Source organism: Chrysemys picta, chromosome 12 (assembly GCF_011386835.1).
Source record: "Chrysemys picta bellii isolate R12L10 chromosome 12, ASM1138683v2, whole genome shotgun sequence".
Classification (NCBI taxonomy): domain Eukaryota; kingdom Metazoa; phylum Chordata; order Testudines; family Emydidae; genus Chrysemys; species Chrysemys picta.
The window spans coordinates 31,366,318-31,393,353 of NC_088802.1; the positions used below are offsets into that span (position 1 = coordinate 31,366,318).

The following is a 27,036-nucleotide window of genomic DNA, read 5'->3' on the forward strand; positions in this document are numbered from 1 at the left end:
TTGTGATTCTATAATCCCCAGATCCTTTTCTGCAATACTCTCTTCGTAGACAGTCATTTTCCTTTTAGTATGTGTGCAACTGATTGTTCCTTCCTAAGTGGAGTACTTTGCATTTGTCCTTATTGAATTTCATCCTGTTTATTTCAGACCATTTCTACAGTTTATTAATAACATTTTGAATTCTAATCCTGTCCCTCAAAGCGCTTGCAACTCCTCACATCTTGGTATCATCTGCAAACTTTATTATGTACTCTCTATGCCATTATCCAAATCATTTATGAAGATACTGAATAGAACCGGACCTGGGACAGATCCCTGCAGGCCCCCACTTGATATGCCCTTCCAGCTTGGCAGTCATCTCCTCATGCAGTCCATGCTACACACGATCCCAGAGCTGGCGACCCTAAACGTAGGTCTATTGTGCCAAGGGGTTAATCCAGCCCTGGGGATTAACTGCGGGACTCTTCTGCAGGCTCAGATTAGCCAATGTGCACTCAGAAGGTGAAAAAGGGAGACAAAAAGACTGAACTAGTCCTGATGAAAAGGCCTCCTGATATAACCCAATACCAGTGTTAAGATCATTCCAGGTAAACAAGAGAAGCGTGGGTCCAGAAATTAATGGACGAAAATTGGTGTGTTAAAAATTAGGCCTACCTGGTGAACAAAATAACAAGGGGATGAGCTGTTCCACCCATCACTCCCTTTTGGGGCCCTCCCTTTGGAGGGAAATTATGGACGGACAGAAGCGAGCACAATAATTGCTTACTGAAAGGTGAAGGAGCAGGTTTCTCTATCATGACTCCCACTCCCGCCACCTCCTAGGACTCCAGGATCTACCATAACATTATTGGGCCTTTGTCATCCTGATCCTGAGAAATGTGCTGACCAGTCTGGGCCAAGAGAGGGATATGACATCACCACCTCCACTAGCTCCAGCTAAATCCCAACAACCGCCTGGGATATGAGCTGGCTTAGTTGTCCAAAACTGTGTAATTTGCAACCCTGCTGTAAGCCTGTGACCAGAAAGAGGCACGGGAGGTTCCTTCAAAAGGCTCTCTCCAGATAAAAGGAAAAGGAATAAGGGAGATTGTTAAAATAAAAGCCTTCCTTTACATTTCAAAGGCTTTAGCTGTTTCCTTCTTTTCTGTATCTTTAATAAAAGGTTTAAGGGATGTTTCCTCATGCTTGTCATGGTATTTGTCTGTGTCTTCTCTGTCCAATGCCTGTCACCCTCACTCAGCCCGTCTCTTCCTCAATGAAAACGATGCCTGCGGGAGGGGTGTCTGCACTCCTGCCCTGTGATGCTGTAGAAGAGGTCAGTCTCTTTATCCCTATTGGATTTGATCTGAACCACATTTTTAGGGAACGGGCCCCTCTCATTTTCAGGAACCCTTACCGGGGGGATCACCCAGTCTCTCTTGACCAGGTCTGGCCTGTGGGAACATTAGCACCTCCACTTGATGACCTGCAGCAGATTCCTGTGTGGAGTGATGGCTTTTGTTCAACACACTCACAGAAGCAGAGAATTTCTTGCCAGTAGAATCCCAGGCATTCATGGTAAAAGTCTCCTCCATCCCATGCTGGGCATGGTGTCTCACCAGTCCTGAGTAGGCAGAGGTCTCTGTAGACCAAATCCCAAACCTTGTTTAAAACTGTTTAATGTTAGACCAGGGGTCAGCAACGTTTGGCATGCGGCTCGCCAGGGTAAGCACCCTGGTGGGCCGGGCCAGTTTATTTACCTGCTGACGTGGCAGATTCGGCCGATTGCGGCCCCCACTCGCCACGATTCGCCGTCCCGGGCCAATGAGGACGGCGAGAAGCGACGCGGGCGAGGAATGTGCTGGCCGCGGCTTCCCGCCGCCCCCATTGGCCCAGTGGGGGCCGCGATCAGCCGAACTTGCAGGTAAATAAACTGGCCTGGCCCGCCACGGTGCTTACCCTGGCGAGCTGCGTGCCAAACATTGCCAACCCCGGTGTTAGACAGTGAAAGCATCATGTTAACACTTTTGACTCTTTGGGCCCATTTAGTCCATCTAAGTTAATACAACAGCCCTGATTTCCATAGTGCACACGGTCCCAAATTCTTTAATCTTCAGAACACAGGCTGCTGTTGGCTGGGTGGCTGATGGGTGCAGAAGTCTGGTGTGGGCCCTTGGCTGCCAGGGGAGATGGCTATAACAGTCCTTGCTCCTGTCCCCTCCCACTATTCCCCTTTCTCTGACACTGCCTGTGCTTTGAGCCCCCACAATACCCACGGCATCACTAGGACACAGAGAACACACATGAACACCAGGGACAAAGCTAGTAAAGGACAAGAGTCATTTCCACTAGTTCAAAGGCCTTTGGAACAAAAGCTGCAGGATCAGGAAACAACCCAGATCCAGGTGGCAGCCTGCCCTATTGTTCAAAGACTTCAGAGCCCAGAGTCTGATAAGGAAACACAGAGAAGGCTGACTGATCTGCTCAGAGGAAAGGCCCCTCAGCTCAATTAACTCACCCCCTTCAAATGAACAACAGCTACTTGCTGGAGGCTGGCATTGCTCAGATATGTGCAGTCCACCCTCTTCCTCAGAGTGCCTCAGAACAGCACACTGCCTTGTGGCCCTGCATGTTAAACATGCACCCACTGATAATGCATGGTGCCAGCATGAACCCTGCCAGGCCCGCTGCCTTAGAGGCCATATCGTCTCGACCCCCATCCAGAGTCTGGAGAATTATCACTAACCCTCCTGGCACATGCATGCCATAGCGGTGGCTTCCCAAAGTAATTATCCAGACTCACAAAGGTATATCTGAGCAGTGCTCAGAGCAGAAACCCAATCTGACAGTGGGGTTACCACTGTGAATGCCAGTGGCACATACTGCAGCAGGGTAAATCATGGATTCTCATCTAAATCTTGCTATTGAAAGTGATTACTTGGCTTTAGATAATGAGTTAGTCCTATTATAAAACAGCTGGTGCAGGGGAAGCAAATCTGCTGCTTAGGCAGTCAATTGCATTGGCAAACCTGAAATCATCCAATCATGTGCTGGAAAGATTTCTTCAACCGACCTTTTTTTTTAAAAATTCTGGAAGCCCCAGACGTCTTTCTCTGGGAGTGTGAACAGCACTGAATTCATCAGCCCAGCTTCTGGCTGTTCCTTCCTTAGTGACATTTTTGCTCATCCTTAAGGTCAGAGCTCTCCCTCTGTTCAGTCTCACATCTCCTGTATGTCCCACTGCTGCCACAAACAGAACACACTGAGACTTCTGCCATTTCCCAGAGCAGTGAGCTCCATAAACATCTCCATTACCCTCCCAATCACCTCACATGCCTCTCTCTCCTCCCCCTGCATCCAGGATCCTGCCAAATCCTGGGGCTGCTGCTTCTAGAACAAGACTTCATCATTTCACCTCAGAGACTGCAGGAATTGTACAAGGGAGATTTAGGTTGGATATTAGGAAAAACTTTCTACTTCTAAGAATAGTTAAGCACTGGAACACACTACCTAGGGAGATTACGGAATCACCATCCTTGGAGGTTTTTATGAACACGTTAAACAAACAGCTTTCAGGCAAGGCCGGTGCTTCCACTAGGCGACCCTAGGCGGTTGCCTAGGGTGGCAGGATTTGGGGGGCGGCATTTTGCCGTCCTCGGCAGAAATTCGGCGGCGGGGGGTCCTTCCGCTCCGGGTCTTCAGCGGAAATTCAGCGGTGGGTCCTTCACTTGCTCCGGGACCTGCCGGGTCCCAAAGACGCGGAGCGGAAGGACCCCTGCCGCTGAATGCTCAGAGGAGGAGCCCTGCCGCCTAGGGCGGCAAAAACCCTGGCGCCGCTCCTACTTTCAGGGATAGCCCAGGAACACTTCATCCTGCCCCAGAGCGAGTCACTAGATGACCTCTGGAGATCCTTTCCAACTCCGCTTTTCTGTGATTCTAGGTGAATGGGCAACATGATGGAAAATTAATTAAATTCAATCTTGATAAAGGAACATTAGAGGGAAAACTTGAACTATTCAGACACCTTACTGGGTTTCTAAACTGTACCAATTCAGAAAAAGACCTGGGAATCTTTGTAGATGGTTCAACAAAATCCTGTGCAGCTGCAATCCAAAGAGCAAACAAGGCATAGGTGCTGGAACTTGGGGTGCTGCCCCACCCCGGCTTGAAGTGATTTTCATCATATACAGGGTATACAGTTTGGTTCAATGGCTCTCAGCATCCCCACTATACAAATTCTTCCAGCACGCCTGAAACAAGGTGTTATCAAGCATAACAAATAAGAGTGAGACAATACAGACAATATTCTACTGCCATTATATAAATCAACATGCAGCCTCATCTGGATCCCATGTGCAGGACTGTTCATCCCATCTCAAAAAGAATACTGCAGAAGTCCAGGTTGCCATTAATTATTTTCCTCATCTCTTTTTGAGACCTTTTCTCCCTCGTGAAATCTGTGCAATCAGGGATGGCTGTGGCCATTTGATCACTCTGTTTCTTACCAGTGTCTCTCTGTAGATGAGGCTTTAACAAGTCCCAGCAAGACCTTAAATTATATCCTATAAACAACATGGCTGGCATCTGATTTGTGTAGCATGGGTTGCATTCCTATAATCTTGTGTTGTAAGTTACCTTCCCCAGCCCAAATAAGTTGCTTGAATGTTTGGTTTCAGAGTAGCAGCCGTGTTAGTCTGTATCCGCAAAAAGAAGAACAGGAGGACTTGTGGCACCTTAGAGACTAACAAATTTATTAGAGCATAAGCTTTCGTGGACTATAGCCCACTTCTTCGGATGCCGAAGAAGTGGGCTATAGTCCACGAAAGCTTATGCTCTAATAAATTTGTTAGTCTCTAAGGTGCCACAAGTCCTCCTGTTCTTCTTTTTGAATGTTTGGATACATCTTTCCTCCATTTCCTTTTAATCCATTTGTGACAGGATGGTGAGGAGCTGATGTGACATGTTTGATATCATTTCCTTTGACAAACAGCTGAAACTCTTTGGATGTGAATTAGTTCCTTTGTCACTTACAATCTGTTCAGGACCCCCCATCCATGAAAACAAGAGTTTGAATATTTCCACCATCAGCACGGAACCAGAGGAATTTGTACATAATATTTCAGGCCATTTAGAATTGCATCTACTGCAAACAAAAACATTTGTCCCATAAACAGTCCAGCACAGTCTATGTGGATTCACTGCCCTGGAGTAACTGGCCACTCCTAATGATACAACAGAGCATGTTTAGTTATGTGTTGTGCTTGCTGACAACCTTAACAGCGTTCGCTATTTCCTATTTTTGTACCAATCCCTGGCCAGGACACAAAACCTCTGGCCAGGACTTCCACTCTTACAATTCCCAAATGGCCTTTGTATAATTGTTGGAGAACATGGGACTGGAGCTATGTAGGTACCACTCTAGTGACACACAGCAGGCACCCATGAGATACACTTCCTGCTCTTTTGGAGCAACGTCTGATGGAAACCGTTGTTTGTGTGCATCAGGCCATCCATTCATCATATGTTTTAACCCTTTTTCTATTTTTCCTAAATGAGCAGTTTATTGCCAGTTCCAGTGTTCCAAGCTGCTGTTTCCTTCTTACATTCCCTAGGCCTTTGCAGTCACTCTCTGTTTCAGGGTTCGGTCCTTAGGACCCTGTCCTCATCGCCAGTTCTTGTCTTTACACAACACACGATATAACGGAACCACATGGGCACAGTGCAGCCCAAAGTGCCATGTTTATTAAATGTGTGCAGCATGCCAGGCCTTGGTACATACACACTGCTACCTGGGCTGGCTTCAGGCACCTTCAGCCAAGGTTGAAGCTTCTCCTTACAGCAGCCCAGCCATAAAATGGCTTTCTGGGAATGGACAGTGATTACTACCAGTTCTTGCCAAGGGCCACTAGAGGGCTCACAAACTATTTCAAAGGATACTCCCTTGTTCCTATACATCATGTACACCTGCCTTGCTACAAAATACAGATTACTAGTTCCTATGCCCCCTAGGTGTTATCATCCAGCACTCAAGATGCTAAGTTATAAAACAATCTGAGATACCACTGGGATCAGTGTACAGTGCTCTGCTCTGATCGGCAACAGAAGCTTGTACTCTTAGGACCAAAGACAGCTATGATCCAAGCAATGGAGGAACCAGGTGCAGAGGTCTCTTTATCTTCTAGTTGAAGTGCTCAGTCCCAGGTCTGGCCTTTGGATTCTAGGCTGCTTTGTCTGAGTGCTTTTTATTTTGTAAGATGTGTAATTTAGGCCTGGTCTCCACATAAAAGTTTTGCTGGCATACTAATGTCCACTGGGGGGGGTGGGGTGAGTTTTTACTGACATAGCTCTCGTGCATACGGCCTGGTTTACACTAGGAACTTACATCAGTATAGCTACGTCCCTCAGAGGTGTGAAAAATCCACCCCCCGAGAGACACAGCTATTGCCGACCTAATCCCCGGTATAGACAGCACTAGGTTGACAGAAGAATTCTTCTGTTGACCTAGCTACCACCTCTCGGGGAGGTGGAGTACCTATGCTGATGGGAGAGCCGGCATAGGTGGTACACTGAGGCGCTGCAGCTGCGCCATTGTAGCATTTAAGTGTAGACATACCCTACATGTCTTCTTACCAGCATAGCTTATTTTGTTCAGGGAACTGGTATAAGCTATGCTGGCCAAAGGACTTTCTTCCTGATATAAATTACATCATTACTAGGAGTGCTTTGCCAGTACAGCTGTACTATGCTGGCAAAGTGCTCATAGTTTATACCAGTGTAACATCGACAGACTCTGGTCATCGGCAGGCAGGACTGAACCTGGGATCTCTGGAGTTTAGTGCATGAGCCTCTACCGCATGAGCTAAAAGCCACATGGCCCTTAGCTAATGCTGTAGACACATTAATCGCTCTCTAAGATCTAAGTGGTCTCAGTGCCACTAGGTGGGACAGAGCACCACACCCATAAAGTGTGTGGGCCACACCAGCAAAACTCTGCTTTTTACTGATAAATTTATTCCAATCCCTTGAGCAAAACAAGCTATAAAGAGGCAGTTTTGCTGCTATAATTGCATCTACACTAGGGGTTCGCTGGCACAGCTGTGCTGGTCAGGGATCACTCCCCGACTGACAGAGCTGTGCCAGCAGAAGTGTGTAATGTAGAGCTGGCCTCAGCTGGCCCTGCAAGCACACCCATCAGCACTGCCCTGGTAGCTATCATCCCAGGTCTCTCTCACACACAAAGCTTCTTGCACAATGACCCCCTTACCAGGTAATGTTTTACACTCAGCCACACAATGGCAAAACATAAAAATTCCAGCTCCATTAAATCATGCATTTATTTTTCAAGATAAACACATGTCGCTGTGGTATGTTACTCCACAATGGCAGTGATGCAGCAAGCCGCTGAACAGCCACTGGCCCTGAGGTGCAAACTAGCTGTGCTGAATGAATGACCTCCATGCTCAGCAGTGGTGCTCCCCACACCCCACACCTTACTGCGAACAGACAGATGTACAGAAATCCATAACACGCAATCTATGACTTCCTCACCACACTCAGTTACAGGCCTTATTCTGTCCACAGTGAAAACAAATGCAAAATTCCCAAAGATTCCCATAGAAACTGGTTATTATGCCATGCTGCTGTAATGCAGAGTTAAAACCACAAGTATGGGAGCTTGCCCTAATAAAAGAACAGCTTACCTCTGCACTCTCAATCAGAGTGTCAGTTGAGAGCAGTCAGTGCAGTCCAAAGCACCGCGCTCTAATAAAAACAAGCCCTGTATAAGTGCATACTTAGGAAAGTAGGGCCCTGATAACATGCCATTGCTGTGCAAACTAAATAAATGCTCACCTAAGCAAACAGCCATGGGAGAGATCAAAGCAATAGTATAGTCTATGACTACTACATCTCATTAATGCTGATTGGCCAGTTATTTACCAAACAAACATAATTCAAATGAATCCAGAAAGCAAAACTCCATCAAATTCCTACTGACTGCACCAAAAAGGAGTGGCCAGATTTTCAGAATTCATCAGTACCCAGCAGCTCCCGTTGTTCCCTAAAGCTTTACTTACACACCACCTGAAATACAAATTACATATGTAACCCCCCAAGGAGCTTCCCGGGGTCTGTGTGTGCTAGTAGCACACTGTCACTGGGGGCAGGGGGCCAAGGGCAGACTCAGTCTACCAGGCAACCAAGAAAGAGAGAGGAGGGCTGCAATTCAGAGCGACAGGGGCCCTGGCTACTCAGGGGAGCACGGCAGGTTCCTGGACGGCCACCAGCTGCCTGCTCAGAGGAAGGGCAGTGTCTGGCTGGGTGGTTAGAGTTGAATGATTGACAAGTAAATGCTCTGGAAGAAGAGTTATTCTGACCAACAGTAAGGTCCTCAGAGAGACACCCATCCCCAGGAGCACTGGGAGAGAGGAGAAGCCATTTTGAGGGGTATGGAGCCAGCCACTGAAAGGGCAGGACTGGCTGTGGGTGAGTAGGTGAGACCCAGGGTGCATCAGGGTCCCCTGAGAACCGGCCTCTGGGTGCCAGGCAGCAATCCCCGCCAGCTTGGTCCTTTCCCTGTGCAAGGTAACACCCAGTGTACAGAGTTTTGTTTGGAAAACTCCCCCTCAGCCAGGTGAGTTGCCCTCCAGCGCCTAGATAAACCCATCACCACATGACAAGTGCTGCTCTGGTGCTATCTCAGGGCTGCTTGCCGGCCGGGCATGTGGCTGAGTGCTGGGGTAGGAGATCTGGAGAGAGCAATTTTAGCAGAGTTATTATAATTACTACCTGAGCCCTGCACCCCTTTGTGGAGAGGGGAAACCTTGGGAACAGAAGCAGCCTGATTCCTGTATTAAGAGGACACCTGCCTACTGTGATGATCAGTGGCTGAAGAGTCCAGAGCCATCTCTGAACCCAAGGATCACTCACGGAATTTTGAGTGCACTATCTTTCACTTAGCTAGTCAGGGAAATTGTTTGCGAGACCCCTGCTCCCTAAACTGTGTCTTCAGACCAGGGGAAAGGGTTTGGGGATTTCATTACCTGCTGCCTATTAAACCTGCAGAGGGGCTCATCCTCTTAGCCCACCTGCGAGTCCTTGGGCAGGACTGAACCAAGTCACCCAAGTTGCTTATTGCTGCTACAGAAGATATCTTTGACACAGGTCAATCAAGGGTCCCTCCAAGGATGCATATCAATGGGACACTGAAATTTACTCTTGCTATCTCAGATCACGTGACTGGGGAAATTCATGGGTGTTAACAGTGTGGGCACCGGTGACCCTGAGAGTTGTGTTTTACCCTGTTGTGTTATATTTACAACCCATTTATTACTCTATTGAATATATTGTATGTGTTGGTGTTATTTCTTGGGAGTCTCTAACTATGTGGCAAGAAAGCTCAGTGGTTTGAGCACTGGCCTGCTTAAACCCAGGGTTGTAAGTTCAATCCTTGAGGGGATTGACCACTTAGGGATCTGGGGCAAAATCAGTACTTGGTCCTGCTAGTGAAGGCAGGGGGCTGGACTCGATGACCTTTCAAAGTCCCTTCCAGTTCTAGGAGATAGGATATCTCCATTAATTTATAAAGCAGGGGGTAGCCTGCAGTTAGAATTTTTCTTCCAACCTGCCCCGGTGACCCTGCCAGAAAGGAGCAAGGGGGGTGGAGGCACCACCAAATAAGTTCATATGGGAAGAAAATAAGGAAATTACACCCTGATGAACTGGAGGTGGAATCCAGATGAACCCAGCCCTGTCCATCAGAACCAGTAAGGAGATGGGCACTGAAGGAGGTAATTGGGTGGACTGGGGGGGGCTACACATATAGATAGCTAGATGCAATTAATGCTGTTAAAGTTGCAAATTCAGGCACTCTAAGTTAGGACAGGCCAGCATTAGGGTCGCCCATGCCACTTTGTATACGTGCATGACAATACAGTCTTGAATTGCATGACCACATACTAGTTTCTTCTGCCTCATTCAGTGCACAAGGGAGACAGAGCTCAGGGACTGAAGCAGGTTTTAAATGTGTATCTGTACACTTATTGTCCAATGTGTAGCCACCATATACCACCAGCCTACTGCACTGAATGAGACAGCAGCCAAATGGAACTTTATCGCATTCACTGACCCTTGCTGAATGAGGCAGTATTCTTCTGCACCCCAGCTTCATTGCCATACAACTCCCTGTGAGTGAGACAGGTCGATCTGATTGGAAAAAATAGTCTCTGATCAAGTTATTTAAAGAGTGCACCCTAATCCTAATACATACACACAAGTGGCAGAATTGAGGCTGCAGAAGTGATCTTTGACATTTCCGGACTTTCAAGTGCGTCACTTTGCAACCTTAATGTTCATGTAGTTTTTTAATGGAGTTTCCAAATGTGTTTACAAAAGTGAATAGAGAAATAAATTCCACCGTGTGCAACTATTTGCAAGAGAGCAGTAGTTTACTGTCATCTGCACAAGCTCTGCACACACGAACCCAGGCTCCTGCAGAGCTCTCACCTTATACAGAAGGAGTAAGCGGTCTCCCAAAGAGACCTTCACCCAGCATGTAGGAGCCCCTTCATATTTGTTCATGGATCTGTTCACCTGGAGTACATAGGCACATGCATGCAAAGTCAATGGGTCAGTGGCCAGTACTTTATTGTAGTGTAACAACAGCCAGTGTTGATGCACCTGGTACCTAACTAACCCATGTAACTCAGCCAAACCAAACCAAACCAATTTTCACCAGGCCAGTGCTAGCCACACCTATGACATGGGAACCATAACTGTACAAATGTCACGTGTCTGTCATGTCCTACTGGGGCCTTAGACCCTTAAAAATATGGAGCAAAACCTGTTTTTGTAATGGCAAAACAGCATTTTCCCCCCTGTCTTTGAACATGAGAGCCTCTGAATGGTTTGTGCTCAATGTGCAAAGTTTCAGACTGAAAGATTAAAGTTAAAGATATTGAGGAAAGACCCATTACAATGGACATGCTTGTGCAATCTTAACTACAAGCATTGCTTCCGTGCGGAGTGTGCTTTCTCTAAACAAACCCTTGCACATTTTCCTGGGGTCTGCAGCATACCCACTACATGTCTGCTAGTATTTCTATCACACTTCAATAGCTCTGATTTATATACTATAAAATCTCCAGTTAAATCCAAGAATGCCACTGCAAAAACAGCTATGAGTTGTTACTGGCCACTTACAAATCCTTATTAGGCCTCACCCATGCTATCATGCAAAGGTTTATTGTGCTGTATTCCTGAAAGCACTGGGAGTCATCCTCACCACGCCCAGCCGCCCCCACATTACTCTGATATATTGTGCTCTGGCTTGCCTGTGCTTTAACACAAGAAGTGAATGCTGCAGTGCTATCAAAGTGAAGGGAAATGCATGTGTTTTGAGAACATAATGATAACATTATCACGAATATAGCACTTGGTTTATAAATCCGTAGGAGATCAATGGAAGCAAAGGCAGCTGAGCATTATTTCCCTCCATATTTACATATAGGAAAATTAAAGAGAGACAGTTCAAGTGTTTTGGACACATTCATGAAATAAGTTGGTGGCATAGCAGGGATCTGAACTCAGTTCTGCTGATGCTTCACTTTGTCTTGTACTGAGCTGGTTATCCAAATGTAAGTATTTCTAATCTGACATAAATTGTAGATCCACACTGAGCAAAGTAGCTTAACTTCACTAAACCTGGTAGTATCAGAGGCAGCTAATCACTATGCTGAGGCTGCCTAGGACTGCTGACCTTGTGCCACCGTCTGGCTACTTAACCAGCTCAGCAGGCTCGAGCCCATAGAGCGTAACCTTTGTGGGCAGGGGCTGATCTTCCCCTATGATCACCCAGTGCTGAGCATTTGCTCCATGACGATCCTTAGAAAAATGGCTTGGTTTGGTTTTATCAACATTCTGAAAATCTCTGTTGCATAAATGCCAAAGCTGAATTTCAGTCCCTAGTGAGTTTGCATTTCTAATACTTTCATTTCCTTAAACCCTACAACTAATGCTTCTGGAATGGGTAGTGATGTCGCTGCATTCATTTCTATATAACGGTTCTGTTCAATTGACAATCATAACCTGCCCTCACTCCCCCTTCTATACGCTGCCCTCTGTGATTCTGTAGGTTGAATTGGCAGGGGATAATTAGCTTCCCACATGATCAGAAAAAAAAAACTGAGTACCAGAGCACAGGGCAGGACTCAAAGCAGCTGCCCAGAACTGCACACAAGCATGGGTCTGCCAAATTCTCCAAAGTCACACTGCATAGCCAAGGCCAGTCGTACAGTTAGTCCAGCCTACATGTACTCCCGTTCACCTCCAGCCCTGTCTCATGATAGCAATGGAGGGAGCTTTCCTTCACCCAATAACATTCATAGATTCTAAGGCCAGAAGGGGGCACTGTGATCAACTAGTCCAACTTCCTGCACAGCACAGGCCAGAGAACTTCCCCAAAATAACTCCTTGAGCAACTGTAGCTTGCCCCTGGGCTCTACCACAGAGCCCCGTGCTGTTGACTTCCCCCAGCAGCAGGCAGGAGGGGAGGGGGATGCAACCCCCAGTCATCCTGGCAAGCCTCCTCCTTCAGCCAATGGAGAAGGGGAGACAACAGCAATCCCAGCAGCCAGCGAGAGGCAGAAGACAGCCAGGCAGACTGCAAGCATTCTCTGACCCTTTGCAAAGCCCTGATGCTGGAACAGCAAGAGGGCAGCTGGGATAGCCCAGCTCTTGCCCCGCACAGAGACCAGCGGGAATGCAGGGGGCAAGGAGCTCCCTGCAGCCAGTCAGCACAGCTCAGCACAGCACTGCCAGGCCCAGCTACTGGCCTGTCTATAACCTCAGTCTGCAGGAGAGACTCAGGAAGGGACAATCTGCTCCTCCAGCCCCAGCCTGCCAGCAAGGGGAGGAGACAGACCATCTCTCCTGCCACTGCCTGTGGCCAGGTGGCCCTCCCTGAGATACTCCTCCTCCATGTCACCCTGCCACACACCTCCCCTGTGCCACCCACCCCGCGCCACCCGAGATACACCTCCCCTGTGCCACCCCGCCATACACCTCCTCGCTTCCCTGAGATATACCTCCCCCCCGTGCCACCGTCCCACAGCTGAAGATAATGGAATGCTCCAACTGGATTCCCTTCAGTGTGGAAGAGAGAGCTGCCAACAGGGTGTTCTCCATGAGGGGCCCTCTGCATTGGAGCCTTCTCCCTGCATAGTCTGTCATCGACTCATGGTGCTGGAGCCAGCAGAGCACACTGGAAGGACCACCTTTATTCATGAGGCTCTTAGGGCTTAAGAGGGATTTTTTGGGAGGGTGGATTCTTTTTCTTCATTGGTTCCTTTGTGTAGAAGGTCATGTTGGCTGCTGCTGAATATAAAGCAGGTTTTGTCTGTAAGTTTTGTTGTCCTTCAAGGGGGCCCCAGCTTAGGATGGGGATGGGGCTGGTGTTTTAAAGAATGCCAAATAAAGGAATAATGATTAGTCTCAAGAGGGTTTGACTGATTTGTTGTGAAAGTGTTTGAAACCTTACTATAAACCTTTGAACATACTAAGAAACCCAAAGCTGGGCCACTGGCTGGATCGTTTGCACATATTGTGTAACATTTTTTTGGAAATTTAACCTGTGGAATTTTTAGAAGGAACAGGTTAAGTCTTGCTATATGAACTATCCAGACAATTCAGTGCTATTTAGGTTCCTATACCAAGCCCATCATCATGATATCAAAGCACCTCTGATAAAGACATTTAGCCCACATTTTTCTTGCTAAAAGACACAGAACACTGTAGTGTCTGATAGCAGTGGGCACAGCATGGCTGCTCATTCTCCCCTGGATTATGCTAGGTTTGTAGGGTTTAGCAGGTAAATCTACTGTGCCTTGTGTCTGGCAGGGCAGGACAGACAGGACTGAATTCCTGACATCTGCTTCTGTTGAGATTACCTTTCTCGGCAGGCTGGCCCTGCCTTTGCCAGGCCGTTGGTTTTGCTTCAATGAACATGCAGACAGTTGCTTAGTGGAACATTTTCAAAAGCACCTGAGTGACTTGGGAGTCCAAGACCCATTTTCAGAAGTGACTTAAGTGCTTAGGAGCCTGGAACTCACTGGAAGCCAGTGGGAGTCAGGCTCCCACATCAATGAGGCACTTTTGAATATATTCCCCTCAGACCTGCATCCTCTCTCTGTCTTTGGTAAAAGAGGTCAGGAGAAAGATCAGTGGGGTCCCGTGCTCTTCCTTTCTACTTCCTGCCGGAGCAAGCCCACGGATAGACTGCAATTCTTGTCAAGGCTCAGAGCCATACATTTCAGCTGGCCTGTGCTCCCCATACATCCCCCCAGTCGCGCTGCAATGGCTGGCCTCCCTGACAGTATGGTGTTGTCAGCCCCTGGATTGAAAACACCATAATGAGAGAGTATCAAAGGGGTAGCCGTGTTAGTCTGGATCTGTAAAAGCAGTAAAGAGTCCTGTGGCACTTTATAGACTAACAGACGTACAGGAGCATGAGCTTTCGTGGGTGAATTCCCACTTCTTCGGATGCATGCACCCACAAAAGCTCATGCTCCAATACGTCTGTTAGTCTATAAAGTGCCACAGGACTCTTTGCTGCTTTTACATAATGAGAGAGTTACTGCTGCCCAAAGCACCAGAGACTCCAGGCACAGCATGCATTGTTCCTTAGGATCCTACATAAGTCTTAAACTCTTTGGTAACTAAGTCACTTTCATGGGCAGAAGCTGTCTCCCACGTGCTTTTCCTTGGCCACCTGCAGCTCAGCCAGTATGTTGAGGCTGCAGAGGGCAATGAGATGGATATGGAGTGGCATAAGGCAGGAATGAAGCCACATAACCACTGCACTTTCCACTCCACACAGAAATTATCCGTGCTGTTACTCCCCTCTGCAAGAGCCAACATGGAGAAGTGGGTGACCCTTAAACAGCTGACAAACAGGTCGCAGAGGCCTTACAAGTGCCTTGTATTGCTTTTTACATCAGTATGTGAAAGTGCCACCCAATGAAGGCAAAATAATGGGGCAGTTCTTGGTCCAAAGCTGGCTGCTGGCCAAGGCAGCTTCCCAAGCCATCTCCAGCATTGTTGGAACATACATTCTGCTCCACACAAAGATTTGCAGCTAGGGGAGACGACAGTACCTATAAAAAAGTGCTGACAATTTTCAGTGAAGCAGAATTTGCATATGCTGCTGCTGCTTCTTATATAAGGGATTTCTGGCTAAACACAAATCAGAAAAGCAGACACTGAAATGTAATTTTAAACAAGCCCCTTGAGACACTGCTATTGTGTAAATGTCTTCCACCCTGTATGAAACACACAGAAATAGGAGACACTCCACTACCTCAAGGACATAAGAACATAAGAATGGCCATACTGGGTCAGACCAAAGGTCCATCAAGCCCAGTATCCTGTCCTCTGACAGTGGCCAATGGCAGGTGCCCCAAAGGGAATGAACAGATAGGTAATCATCAAATGATCCATGCCCTGTCACCCAATCCCAGCTTCTGGCAAACAGAGGCTAGGAACACCATTCCTGCCCATCCTGGCTAATAGCCATAGATGGACCTATCTTCCATGAATCTATCTAGCTCCCTTTTGAACCCCATTATAGAATTGGCCTTCACAACACCCTCTGACAAGGAGTTCCAGAGGTTGACAGAGGGTTGCGTGAAAAAATACTTTCTTGTGTTTGTTTTAAACCTGCTACCTATTAATTTCATTTGGTGGCCCCTTGTTCTTGTATTATGAGGAGTAAATAACACTTCCTTATTTACTTTATCTATACCACTCATGATTTTATAGACCTCTATCATATCCCCCCATTAGTCACCCCTTTTTCAAGCTGAAAAGTCCCAGTCTTATTAATTTCTCCTCATACGGAAGCCAATCTATACCCCTAATCACATCACTATTCGGCTCTGAAGGGAATACTTCCTAGAAAACAATCCGACAACAGGTGACAGCTCCTGGGGACATATCACAGCACAGCCCAAGCACTGTACATCACCTCTACACCCTTCAAAGGAGCCACCACAGTCCTTGGCATAAATGAGAGTGGTCCTGAGGGCCAAGCCTTTTTCTGCCCTCAGCTCACCCCCTACACCAGGGCCATGGGTAAGGAGGGAGCTTCCCAGGATCACATGTGGTCGCACAACTCAGCTCCTGTACTTACACCACCACACACACAGACACACAACTCTGAGAATTTCTCAGCAGCTCTTTAGCTATTGCAAATCAGATAACATGAGTGCTTGGTAGTGAGGTGTACTTGAGGCTGGTTTTCAGTGCAGGACTAAAATCTGAAACTGGACAGCCCTGAAGACAGCTTGGACCTGGGGTGCTGGAAGCAAATGTCAATGTTAGTGACAAAGATGGAAATACCTGCTATGAAGCGGGTGTTTCCATTCACCAAAGCGTTCTTGTGTTAGTGGCGGGTTGTCATTATTAGTATATGCAGCACTAGCCAGGAAAAGAGACACACGTTTCTAACCAAGCAGGAGGTCACATGGACACCAAGACTCTATATAACACAATCATGAACCCAGGGCAAATCAGGTCTGACCAAAGGACATGGATCTGGATGCGAACAAGCTCACCATTGAGGGGTACATAGTTATGCAGCAGATGCAACTGGGAGGCTCCCTAACCCAGGAGGAAAGGTCTCATACAGAGCACTGTGAAACACAGCTTTACTGCAGACGTGAGTTGAATAAATGCCCTTGGTGAGCTCCCAGCACTGTATTCCTGGGGTATTGTGATATCACTGCATTGCATAGTGGCTGCAACTAATGACTTCAGCAAGGTGTGGAACATACCAGAGGTGAAAGGGTTTTAAAGGAATGAGCGTTTCTGGCATGAGGCCACCAGGGGGTTTCCCCGCTGCCATGACAGCCTGCTGGGCGGTGATGGGGGGTCAAAGCATCGGCCTCTCTCCCTCCCTCCCTGTTGCTCCTGGATGCGCTGCCCTGCATTGTCTCTGGAGACAGGTGGAGAACTATGCTGAAGGAGCAAGGTGAGCTCTCTACCTGGGAGGAAGGGGGACTTAGTGGGGCTCACACTTTAGCCCTGGTGTGGTTGGGTGGTGGGGACTCAGGGAGTCTGGCTGCAGACCAGGGCTCCAGCCATGGGGCTTCAGGCGCCAACAGCAGGCTCTGGACGCAGAGTTTCGGCCGCTGACCCCCAGCTCTTCTCTGGCCTCGCAGCCCTGGCCTTCAGCCATGGGGCTTCAGGCGCCAACCCCTGGCCGCGCAGCCGCAGGCTCCAATCCCTGGCTCTCGCCTATGGCGCCAACCCCCAATCCCGGCGGCAGCCACTGTCCCCAGGTGCTGATCCCCGGCAGCACACTGTGACCCCCAGCCGCTGGCCCTGGGCTCCAGCAGCTCCCCAGCCCCGGCTGCCTGCCCTGGGTGCAGATCCCTGGCCTCAGGCTCCGGCAGGTGTTGGCTCTGGATCCTGACCCCTAACCCTGGCTGCATGGCAGCAGGTGTGGACCCCAAGCGCCATCCCCGGTAGCGGCTGCTGGCCCCAGGCGCCAACCCCCGGCCACGCACTCCGATCCCCAACCCTGGCCACTGAAACTGGACACTGCTGCTGGATGTCGACCCTGAGCTCCAGTGGATGCTGGCCACCGGTGCCAATCCCTGGCTCTGGTCACATGGCGCCAACCCCGGGATCCAGCTGGTGCTAGCCCTGGACACCAATACCTACCCCTTTCGCAGTCACGCGGCAGCGAGTGTCGACCCCAAGCACCAACCCTAGGTGCCAACCCCCAGCCACATTGCAGTGGGTGCCAATCCCCAGCCCTGACCACACAGCAGCGGGTGCTGACCCCCAGCCGCCAATCCTCACCCCCCGACCATGCGGTAGCCGGGGCCCCCCATCCATTACACCTGGCCTCTGCTGCCTCCCCCAGCCCCACATCCATCTTCCCTGGCCCCCGCTGCCTCAATCCCCACCCCATCCCGGTCTTAATTTGCCAGGACTTGCTGTGAAAAGCGATATTAACAAACACACAACTGGTGATTAGCAACTTTAACAAGAGCCTTAACACCAGGTGTCCTCTCTCCCCCAGTGCTGGGAAGGGCTGGGCCCCAAGCTGGCAACACTGCTCTGCCAGGGCTCAGCCCTGCACACAGGTTAGGGAGTGTGAGCAGAGCCAGTGGCAAGTGCCCAGACAGAGGGTCTGGGGAAGGCAACAGCTCCATCCTGAGCTAGCCACCTGCACAGATTCGTACAGCACCTAGCGTTTTTCATGTACGCTCCATCACGGGGCCCCACTTGTGCAGCCCTTCCCTCCTAGTGCCTATGCTGATGTTCATGTATCTCCTTCCCCCCTAATCCCGCACTCCTCTCCTGATCCCTTCCCCCCCTAACCCCGCAGTCCTCTCCTGATCCCCTTCCCCCCCTAACCCCGCACTCCTCTCCTGATCCCCTTCCCCCCAACCCTGCACTTCCCCTTGCTCCCCAAACCCCGCAGTCCTCCAACCTGGCACTCCTTTCCTGATCCCCTTCCCCCAACCCCGCACTCCTCTCCTGATCCCCTTCCCCCGAACCCTGCACTTCCCCCTGCTCCCCAAACCCTGCACTCCTCTCCTAATCCCCCTTCCCCCAACCCCACACTCCTCTCCTGACCCCCTTCACCCCTAACCCTGCACTCCTCTCCTGATCCCCTTCACTCCTAACCCCGCACTCCTCTCCTGATCCCCTTCCCCCCAACCCCACACTCCTCTCCTGACCCCCTTCCCTCCTAACCCCGCACTCCTCTCCTGATCCCCCTTCCCCCCAACCCCACACTCCTCTCCTGACCCCCTTCACTCCTAACCCCGCACTCCTCTCCTGATCCCCCTTCCCCTAACCCCGCACTCCTCTCCTGATCCCCCTTCCCCACAATCCTACACTCGCCTCCTACCCCGCACTCCCCCGCGGCCCGAGCCTCCCGCGCCAGGCATTCGGTGTCTCCAGTCTCCTACCTCCAGCAGCTGCACGTAGCTCGCCGGGAACCAGCCGCGCAGCCCGTCCTCCTTCTGCCCTTCCCACCAGCCGCCGTCCGGCACCTGCAGCAGGGTGAGCAGCTCCCCGGCGGCGAAGCGCAGCCCCTGCCGGTGCCGCTCCCCGGAGAAAGGGTACAACGTCTGGCAGCGCGAGCCCGACATGCTGCGCCGCGGAGCTGCCCGCCCGACCGGCGCTGGCAGTGCGGAGCGAGCGCGAGCGAGCGCGAGCCGCCCCCGGGCCGCGCCCCCAGCCCGCCCGGCCGCCGCCGGCCCGCCCCTCCCGCGGGCAGCGCCGCTCGCCTCGGGCCCGGCCCTGCCTGCGGGAGTGGCAGTGACTCGGATGGGGGTCGGGGTGGCTGGGAGTGACACCGAGCGGGGGGTTGATGGGATGTATCGGGGGTAGCCGTGGGTGACTCCCGGGGTGGGTGGTTGGGAGTGACACGGGTAGGGTGACCAGATGTCCCGATTTTATAGGTACAGTCCCGATATTTGGGGCTTTTTCTTATAGAGGTGCAAATTACCCCCACCCCGTCCCGATTTTTCACACTTGTTATCTGGTCACCCTAGACAGGGGGGGGGGGTGGGTGGGAGGGGGGTGATGGGATGTATCGGAGCACTGAGAGTGACTCCATGGTGTGTGGGGGGTGTCTCGGGTGTGGGGATGACTGTGATCCCAAGGTGGGGGCGAGCGATTGGGGTTAGCTGTGAATGAGTCTATGGTCTGGGTGGAAGGTGCGTTGGTGGAGGGGTGACCGTGGGTGACTCCAGGATGTGCGGGGGGGGAGGTTCTCTCTGGGGTGGCTGAGAATGAGTCCAGAGTGTGTGTGTGAGGGGGAAGGGTGTCTCAGGAGAGTGGGGGTGGCTGGGAGTGACACCACAGTGTGTGTAGGGGGGGTGATGGGATGTATCCGGGTGCTGAGAGTGACTCCAAGGTGTGGGAGGGAGGGGTCTCGGGGGTGCAGGGTGCTGAGAGTGAGTCCATGGGAGTCTCAGAGGTGAGGATGGCTGTGACTCCAAGGTTTGGAGGGGGTGTTGGGGTTAGCTGTGAGTGACTCTGTGGTGGGGGGTGAAGGGATGTATCAGGGGTGGCTGGTGACTCCATGCTGTGGGAAGGAGAAGGGAGTGTCTCGGGTAGGGATGGCTGTGACTCCAAAGTGTGTGTCAAGGGTGTGGCTGGGAGTGACACCACGGTGTGTGTGGTGGGGGGGAGGGGGTGATGGGATGTATCGGGGGTGCTGAGAGTGACTCCATGGTGTGTGTGGGGAGGAGTCTCAGGGGTGAGGGTGACTGGGAGTGACTCCAGGGGGTGTGTGTGTGGGGGAAATGGCTGTGACTCAAAGGTGGGGGGGAGGTGTTGGGGTTAGCTGTGAGTGACTTTATGGTCTGTGGTCATGGGAGATAATGGGATGTATTGGGGGTGCTAAGAGTGAGTGACTTGTGTGTAGGGGAGGGATCTCTGGGGTGGGGGTGGCTGGGAGTGACACCATGGTGTGTGTGTGGGGGGGTGATGGGATGTATCAGGGTTAGCCGTGGGTGACTCCTGGGGTGTGCAGGGTGGGGGGGGGAGGTTGTCTCAGGGTTGGTTGAGAATGAGTCCAGTGTGTGTGTGTGAGGGGGGGTGTCTCAGGGGTGGGGGTGGCTGGGAGTGATACCACAGTTTGTGTATGGGGGGTTGCTGGGATGTATCGGGAGCTGAGAGTGACTCCAGGGTGGGGGGGGAAAAGTCTCAGAGGTGGGGGTGGCTGGGAGTGACTCCATGGTGCATGTGTGGGGTATGCCTGGCACTTCTGCAACCGGGAGTGTGCACACCTGAATGATCAATCACTTTATATGTATGGGATACCTTTTAGCAGTATTTAGCAGTATTTTCAACAATCACAGTGCATGTCTTCCCCGTTTCGCAATTCTCCACCAAAAAATGTAATGCTTATAAGAAGCACACAGGATCTTTTTCAGGGAAAAGGCAATGCGCCTTGTTTATTGAAGATACAACAATTAGTATATGCATTCCATCACACTGCACACACACACACTGTCCCACCATTGATGTTATAGTTACTAGTCCAGAGTCTGGATCAATCTAGTGGCCAGCTAGGTTGATCATGAGTAGTGTGACAGACCCAGACCAGTAGGGTACAGGAGTCTGGTAGAGGGCAAATATATGGGTCACTGGATGAGTAGTTTTCTATTCCCTGAGTGACCAGAGCAGGGGCTGCACTAGAGTAATCAGGAACCTGCTAGAACCAGTTCAGGCAGGCAGGCTAATTAGGACACCTGGAGCCAATTAAGAAGCTGCTAGAATCAATTAAGGCAGGCTAATCAGGGCACCTGGGTTTTAAAAGGAGCTCACTTCAGTTTGTGGTGTGAGTGTGAGAAGCTGGGAGCAAGAGGCGCAAGGAGCTGAGAGTGAGAGTGTGTGCTGCTGGAGGACTGAGGAGTACGAGCGTTAACAGACACCAGGAGGAAGGTCCTGTGGTGAGACTAAGGCCTTGGCCACACTGGCAATTCACAGTGCTGCACTTGCTGTGCTCAGGGGTGTGAAAAAACACCCCCCCTGAGCGCAGTGAGTGCAGCACTGTAAAGCGCCAGTGTAATCAGTGCCTGCAGTGCTGCAAGCTATTCCCCTAGGAGAGTGGAGTACTTGCAGCGCTGCGAGAGAGCTCTCGTGGCGCGACTACACTCGTGCTTCACAGCGCTGCCGTGAGTGTAGCCAAGGCCTCAGGAAGGTGTTTGGAGGAGGCTATGGGGAAGTAGCCCAGGGAGTTGTAGCTGTCATGCAGCTGTTACAGGAGGCACTATAGACAGCTGCAGTCCACAGGGCCCTGGGCTGGAACCCGGAGTAGAGGGTGGGCCCGGGTTCCCCCCAAACCTCCCAATTGACCTGGAGTGTGGGTTCATCCAGAGGGGAAGGTCTCTGGGTTGTTCCCCAACCCACACGGTGAATCTCTGAGGCAAGAAAATCCGCCAATAAGCGCAGGACCCACCAAGATAGAGGAGGAACTTTGTCACACTGGTGTGAGGAGTGGGATCTTGGGGTGCACAGCGCGTCGGAAGAAGAAGGAGGGTGATTTTCTAAAAAAAAAAAAAAAAAAAAGGAGAGGGTTTATTTTTTTTCACCACAATGGATGACGTAGTGCGGGCACTGATACAAGCTATGGCGGCCCAGCAGGAGGCTACCTGTGTCCACGCAGCCGCCCAACAGGAGGCAGGGCGGCTGCAGCAAGAAACTAATCGCTTGCTGATGGACCAGGCTGCTCAAGACCGAGCTATGTTGCGGGAACTGGTAAACCAGGTAAAGTCCCTTACAGAGCTGAATCGCAGCCATGATGGGACGTGGCTCATACGGGCCAGCCATTGGCTGCAGAAAATGACACGGGAGGATGATGTAGAGGCATACCTTCTGGCCTTTGAGAGGACAGCCCTACGGGAGGCCTGGCCTCAAGATCAGTGGTCTGGCATCCTTGCCCCATTCCTGTGTGGGGAGGCCCAGAAGGCCTACCATGATCTGCCTGAAGAGGCTGCAGCAGACTACCCCCAGCTGAAAGCAGAGATCCTGGCCAGATCTGGGGTAATGACAGCAGTGCGGGCCCAGCAGTATCACGGTTGGAGGTACCAGGAAGACCAAACCCTGCGGTCCCAATTGTATGACCTCATCCATCTCGCACGAAAGTGGTTGCAAACAGAGTCCCGGAGTCCGGAAGAGATACTAGCGGTTCTGGTCATCGACCGATACATGAGGGGACTACCACCAGACCTTCGTGCCTGGGGAAGCCAGAACGAACCCTCCACCTATGACGAGGTTGTTGCCCTGGTAGAGAGGCGAAGGACAGCGAGGGAGCTGACCCGACCAGTTAAGGAAGAGGCACCCCAGGTTAAACTAGCAGCACCAAGCCCTAAAGTTCGGGTGACTGGGCCACCAGAAGGGCCCAGGTGGAAAAAGAGAGAGGCTGAAGGCCCATCAGAGGCCACAAAGAGTCGGAGCACTGAGGGAGAAGAGGATCGTGATGTTAGACTGCCCAAACCAAGAGACCGGGGAATGCCTCGGGCTCCATACAGATGTTATGCCTGCGGAGAGTGGGGACACATAGCTGCACAGTGTCCCAATGCTGAGGAGCCTATGCAGTGTAACCTGGGGAACTGGACAGATCCATGCTCCCTAATCCACCTTGTGGGGGTCTCACTAACCCCACATATGTATACCAGACCAGTGAAACTAAATGGGGTTGGGACCACGGCACTGGTTGATTCGGGGAGTGCTATCACCCTTATCTCAGGGAAGCTCATGAAGCATAGTCAGCTGCTGCAGGCTAAATGTACGGGGATAACATGTATCAAATGGGACAGCTAGTTACTACCCCACCGTCCCAGTAAAAATCGAGATCCAAGGGAACACTACTGAGGTAGCAGCAGGTGTAGTCCCTAAACTCCCATACCTGGTGCTCATAGGGAGGGACTTCCCAGGGTTTGGAAACTTACTCCCAGTAGGAGGATTGGAGAAAGATGGGGACCCTAAAATTGGTGAGGCATCCACAGCAGACTGTCAACCCCCAATCTTCTCTGAAATATCCCCAGATTTGTTCTCCACTCCCAGACAGGGTAGAAGGACAAATAGGGAAAGAAGGGCAGCTAGGGCCTTGGGAACCCGAATACTGATCCAAAGCCAGAGGGTCGCTCTTGTAGGTAGGTGGACCCATGCAGCTGAAAAGGAGGCCACGCAGGAGGGAGAAGCACCTGAGTCTGACCCCCACCCTAATGCTTCTGAACCAGTAGAGGCAACAGAGACTGGGTCCCTAGATCTTGGGCAGATTAGCCCCAGGAGAGGAAATTTTGGATGGGACCAGGCAGAAGACCCAAGGTATGACAACATTAGGAAGGAGGTGACTGAAATAGATGGGGTCTCTGTGGAAGGGAAAACCCAGGGACCAGGACCCTACTTCATAATGAAGAAGGATCTCTTATACCGGGTTGCACCAGTACAGGGGCAGAAGGTACAGCAGATCCTAGTACCTCAAAAACACCAGAACGCTGTATTAAGTCTCGCTCATAGTCATCTTTTTGGGGGGCATTTGGGGATAGAGAAGACCCTGGCACGAGTTCTACGACGGTTCTTCTGGCCCGGAGTACATGAAGAAGTGCGGAGGTACTGTGCCTCCTGCCCGGAGTGTCAGCTGCACAGTCCCCGTCCCCACTTGAGGGCACCTTTAGTACCCCTTCCCATCATAGAGGTCCCCTTTGAGTGAATAGCCATAGACCTAGTGGGACCCCTGGAAAAGACGGCTCAGGGCCACCAATATATACTTGTTGTTTTGGACTATGCTACTCGCTACCCAGAAGCCGTCCCCCTGCGGAACACGGCCTCTAAAACTATAGCCAAAGAGCTGGTGCGGATCTTTGCCCGAATGGGGCTACTGAAGGAGATATTAACCGACCAAGGAACCCCATTTATGTCGAAGCTAATGAAGGACCTCTGTACGCTGCTCCATATACATACCCTGAAAACTTCGGTCTACCATCCGCAGACTGATGGGTTGGTAGAAAGGTTTAACCGAACCCGCAAGGCTATGATAAGGAAGGTGGTAAGTCGGGACAGGAAGGATTGTCACCTACTACCCTACCTTATGCTCGCTATCCGGGAGGTACCTCAGGCCTCAACTGGGTTTTCCCTCTTCGAGTTATTATACAGGCGTCACCCCTGTGGCATACTAGATATTGCCAAAGAGATCTGGGAAGAGGAACCCAAAGAGGGGAGAAATATAATAGAGCATGTAATGCAGATGCGAGACCGGATAGCCCAGGTTACCCCTATTGTACGGGAACATTTGGAGAAGGCACAGGAGGCCCAGCGAACCCATTACAATCGCCAGGCAAAAGTGCGACAGTTCCAACCAAAGGATCGGGTTATGGTGTTGGTACCCACGGCAGAAAGCAAGCTTCTGGCCCAATGGCACGGGTCCTATGAGGTGGTTGGACCCGTGGGGGAAATAACCTACAAGGTGCGGCAGCCAGGACGCAGAAAACAAGAACAGATTTATCATGTTAACTTTCTGAAACCCTGGCATGCATAAGAGGCATGCACAACGGTCCAAAAAAACCTAACCCAGGAAAACAAGCCTTCCAAACAGGTGAGAGTGTCTCCCGATTTAACACCAGACCAGAAGAATGAGGTGTTTGAGATGATCTTCTGGAACCAAGATGTGTTCTCGACAAAACCTGGTCGAACAACCGAGACATATCACCACATCATCACGAACCCTGGGGCCAGAGTAACAAGGAGGCCCTATTGGGTGCCAGCGGCAAAAAGGGAGGAAATAAAAGCAGAAGTAAAAAAAAATGCTGGAGTTGGGGATCATCAAAGAATCCCACAGTCAATGGTCCAGCCCAATCGTGCTGGTGCCCAAACCTGATGGCACCACAAGATTTTGCAACGACTTCCGGCGACTAAACGAAGTATCCCAGTTTGACGCGTACCCCATACCTCGCATAGATGAGCTAGTGGACCGTCTGGGTAACGCCTGGTACTTGACTACCCTAGACTTGACAAAGGGGTACTGGCAGATTCCCCTTGCAGAAGACGCAAAGGAAAAGACTGCGTTCTCTACACCAGAGGGTCTTTTTCAATACACTGTCCTCCCTTTTGGACTACATGGGGCCCCAGTTACCTTCCAGCGCCTCATGGACAAGCTATTACGCCCTCATAACAGTTATGCTGCTGCCTACTTGGACGATGTGGTCATTCATACCCCAGACTGGGAAACCCACCTGGAGAAGGTGGAGGCAGTCCTCGATACCTTCAGGCGAGCTGGCCTTACAGCAAACCCTGCCAAGTGCGCTGTAGGGTTTACAGAGGCCAAATATCTTGGCTACATTTTGGGAAAAGGTCTGGTAAAACCCCTAGTGAACAAGTTAGAGGCCATCCAAAATTGGCCCAGACCAAGTCGCAAGAAACAAGTCTGGGTGTTCCTAGGTGTGGTGGGGTATTACTGATGATTTATCCCCCACTTTGCTACAAGGGCAAGCCCCCTGACAGACCTAGTGAAAGCCTGTGGACCTGATCTGGTGAGATGGTCTGATGCAGCAGAGGAAGCATTCACAGACCTATGGACTGCCCTCTGCAGTAACCCCTTACTGATAGCCCCTGATTTCACCAAGGAGTTTATCCTGCAGACGGATACATCGGAAGTAGGGTTGGGGGCCGTTCTATCACAGATGGTCGGGGAGGAGGAACACCCAATTCTATACCTCAGTCGGAAACTCCTTTCAAGGGAACAAAAATATGCAGTGGTGGAGAGAGAATGCTTTGCTGTAAAATGGGCTATGGAAACATTGTGCTACTACCTGCTCGGGCGCAGATTTGTCCTCGTGACCGACCATGCCCCTCTTCAATGGATGCAGCGGAACAAGGAGAAGAACACAAGGGTGACCAGATAGTTCTTATCCCTCCAACCTTTCCAGTTCCGTGTGCAACACAGAGCAGGGAGCCGTCATGGCAACGCCAATGGTTTGTCACGTGTGCACTGTCTGGCGTCCCAAGCTGCCCAACCCCTTGGCGTTGAGCAGGGGGGAGGGATATGTGACAGACCCAGACCAGTGGGGTACAGGAGTCTGGTAGAGGGCAAATATACTGGTCACTGGATGAGTAGTTTTCTGTTCCCTGAGTGACCAGAGAAGGGGCTGCACTAGAGTAATCAGGAACCTGCTAGAACCAGTTCAGGCAGGCTAATTAGGACACCTGGAGCCAATTAAGAAGTTGCTAGAATCAATTAAGGCAGGCTAATCAGGGCACCTGGGTTTTAAAAGGAGCTCACTTCAGTTTGTGGTGCGAGTGTGAGGAGCTGGGAGCAAGAAGCGCAAGGAGCTGATAGTGAGAGTCCAGTCCAAACCTCCCAATTGTCCTGGACTGTGGGTTCTTCCAGAGGGGAAGGTCTCTGGGCTGTTCCCCAACCCACATGGTGAATCTCTGAGGCAAGAAAATCCACCAAGAAGCGCAGGACCCACCAACAGGGCCAGCTCCAGGGTTTTGGCCCCCCCAAGCAGCCCAAAAAAAAAAAAAGCCGCG

General features: G+C 50.8%; 1 protein-coding gene across 5 annotated transcripts in view; it reads right to left on the minus strand.

Annotated features, from left to right (window-relative positions):
- GAS7 (growth arrest specific 7) overlaps window positions 1–19,218 on the minus strand; it is a 224,483-nt gene extending 205,265 nt beyond the window's left edge. For 4 of the 5 annotated variants that reach the window (XM_005305109.3, XM_065562663.1, XM_005305110.3 and 1 more), the window contains exon 1: window positions 18,960–19,218. In XM_005305109.3, the coding sequence (XP_005305166.1) occupies window positions 18,960–19,142 (183 nt within the window). In that variant the 5' untranslated portion in view covers window positions 19,143–19,218. The remainder of the gene's footprint in view (window positions 1–18,959) is intronic. The other variant, XM_065562664.1, reaches the window with a different exon arrangement.
- Window positions 19,219–27,036: the final 7,818 nt, after the last annotated feature.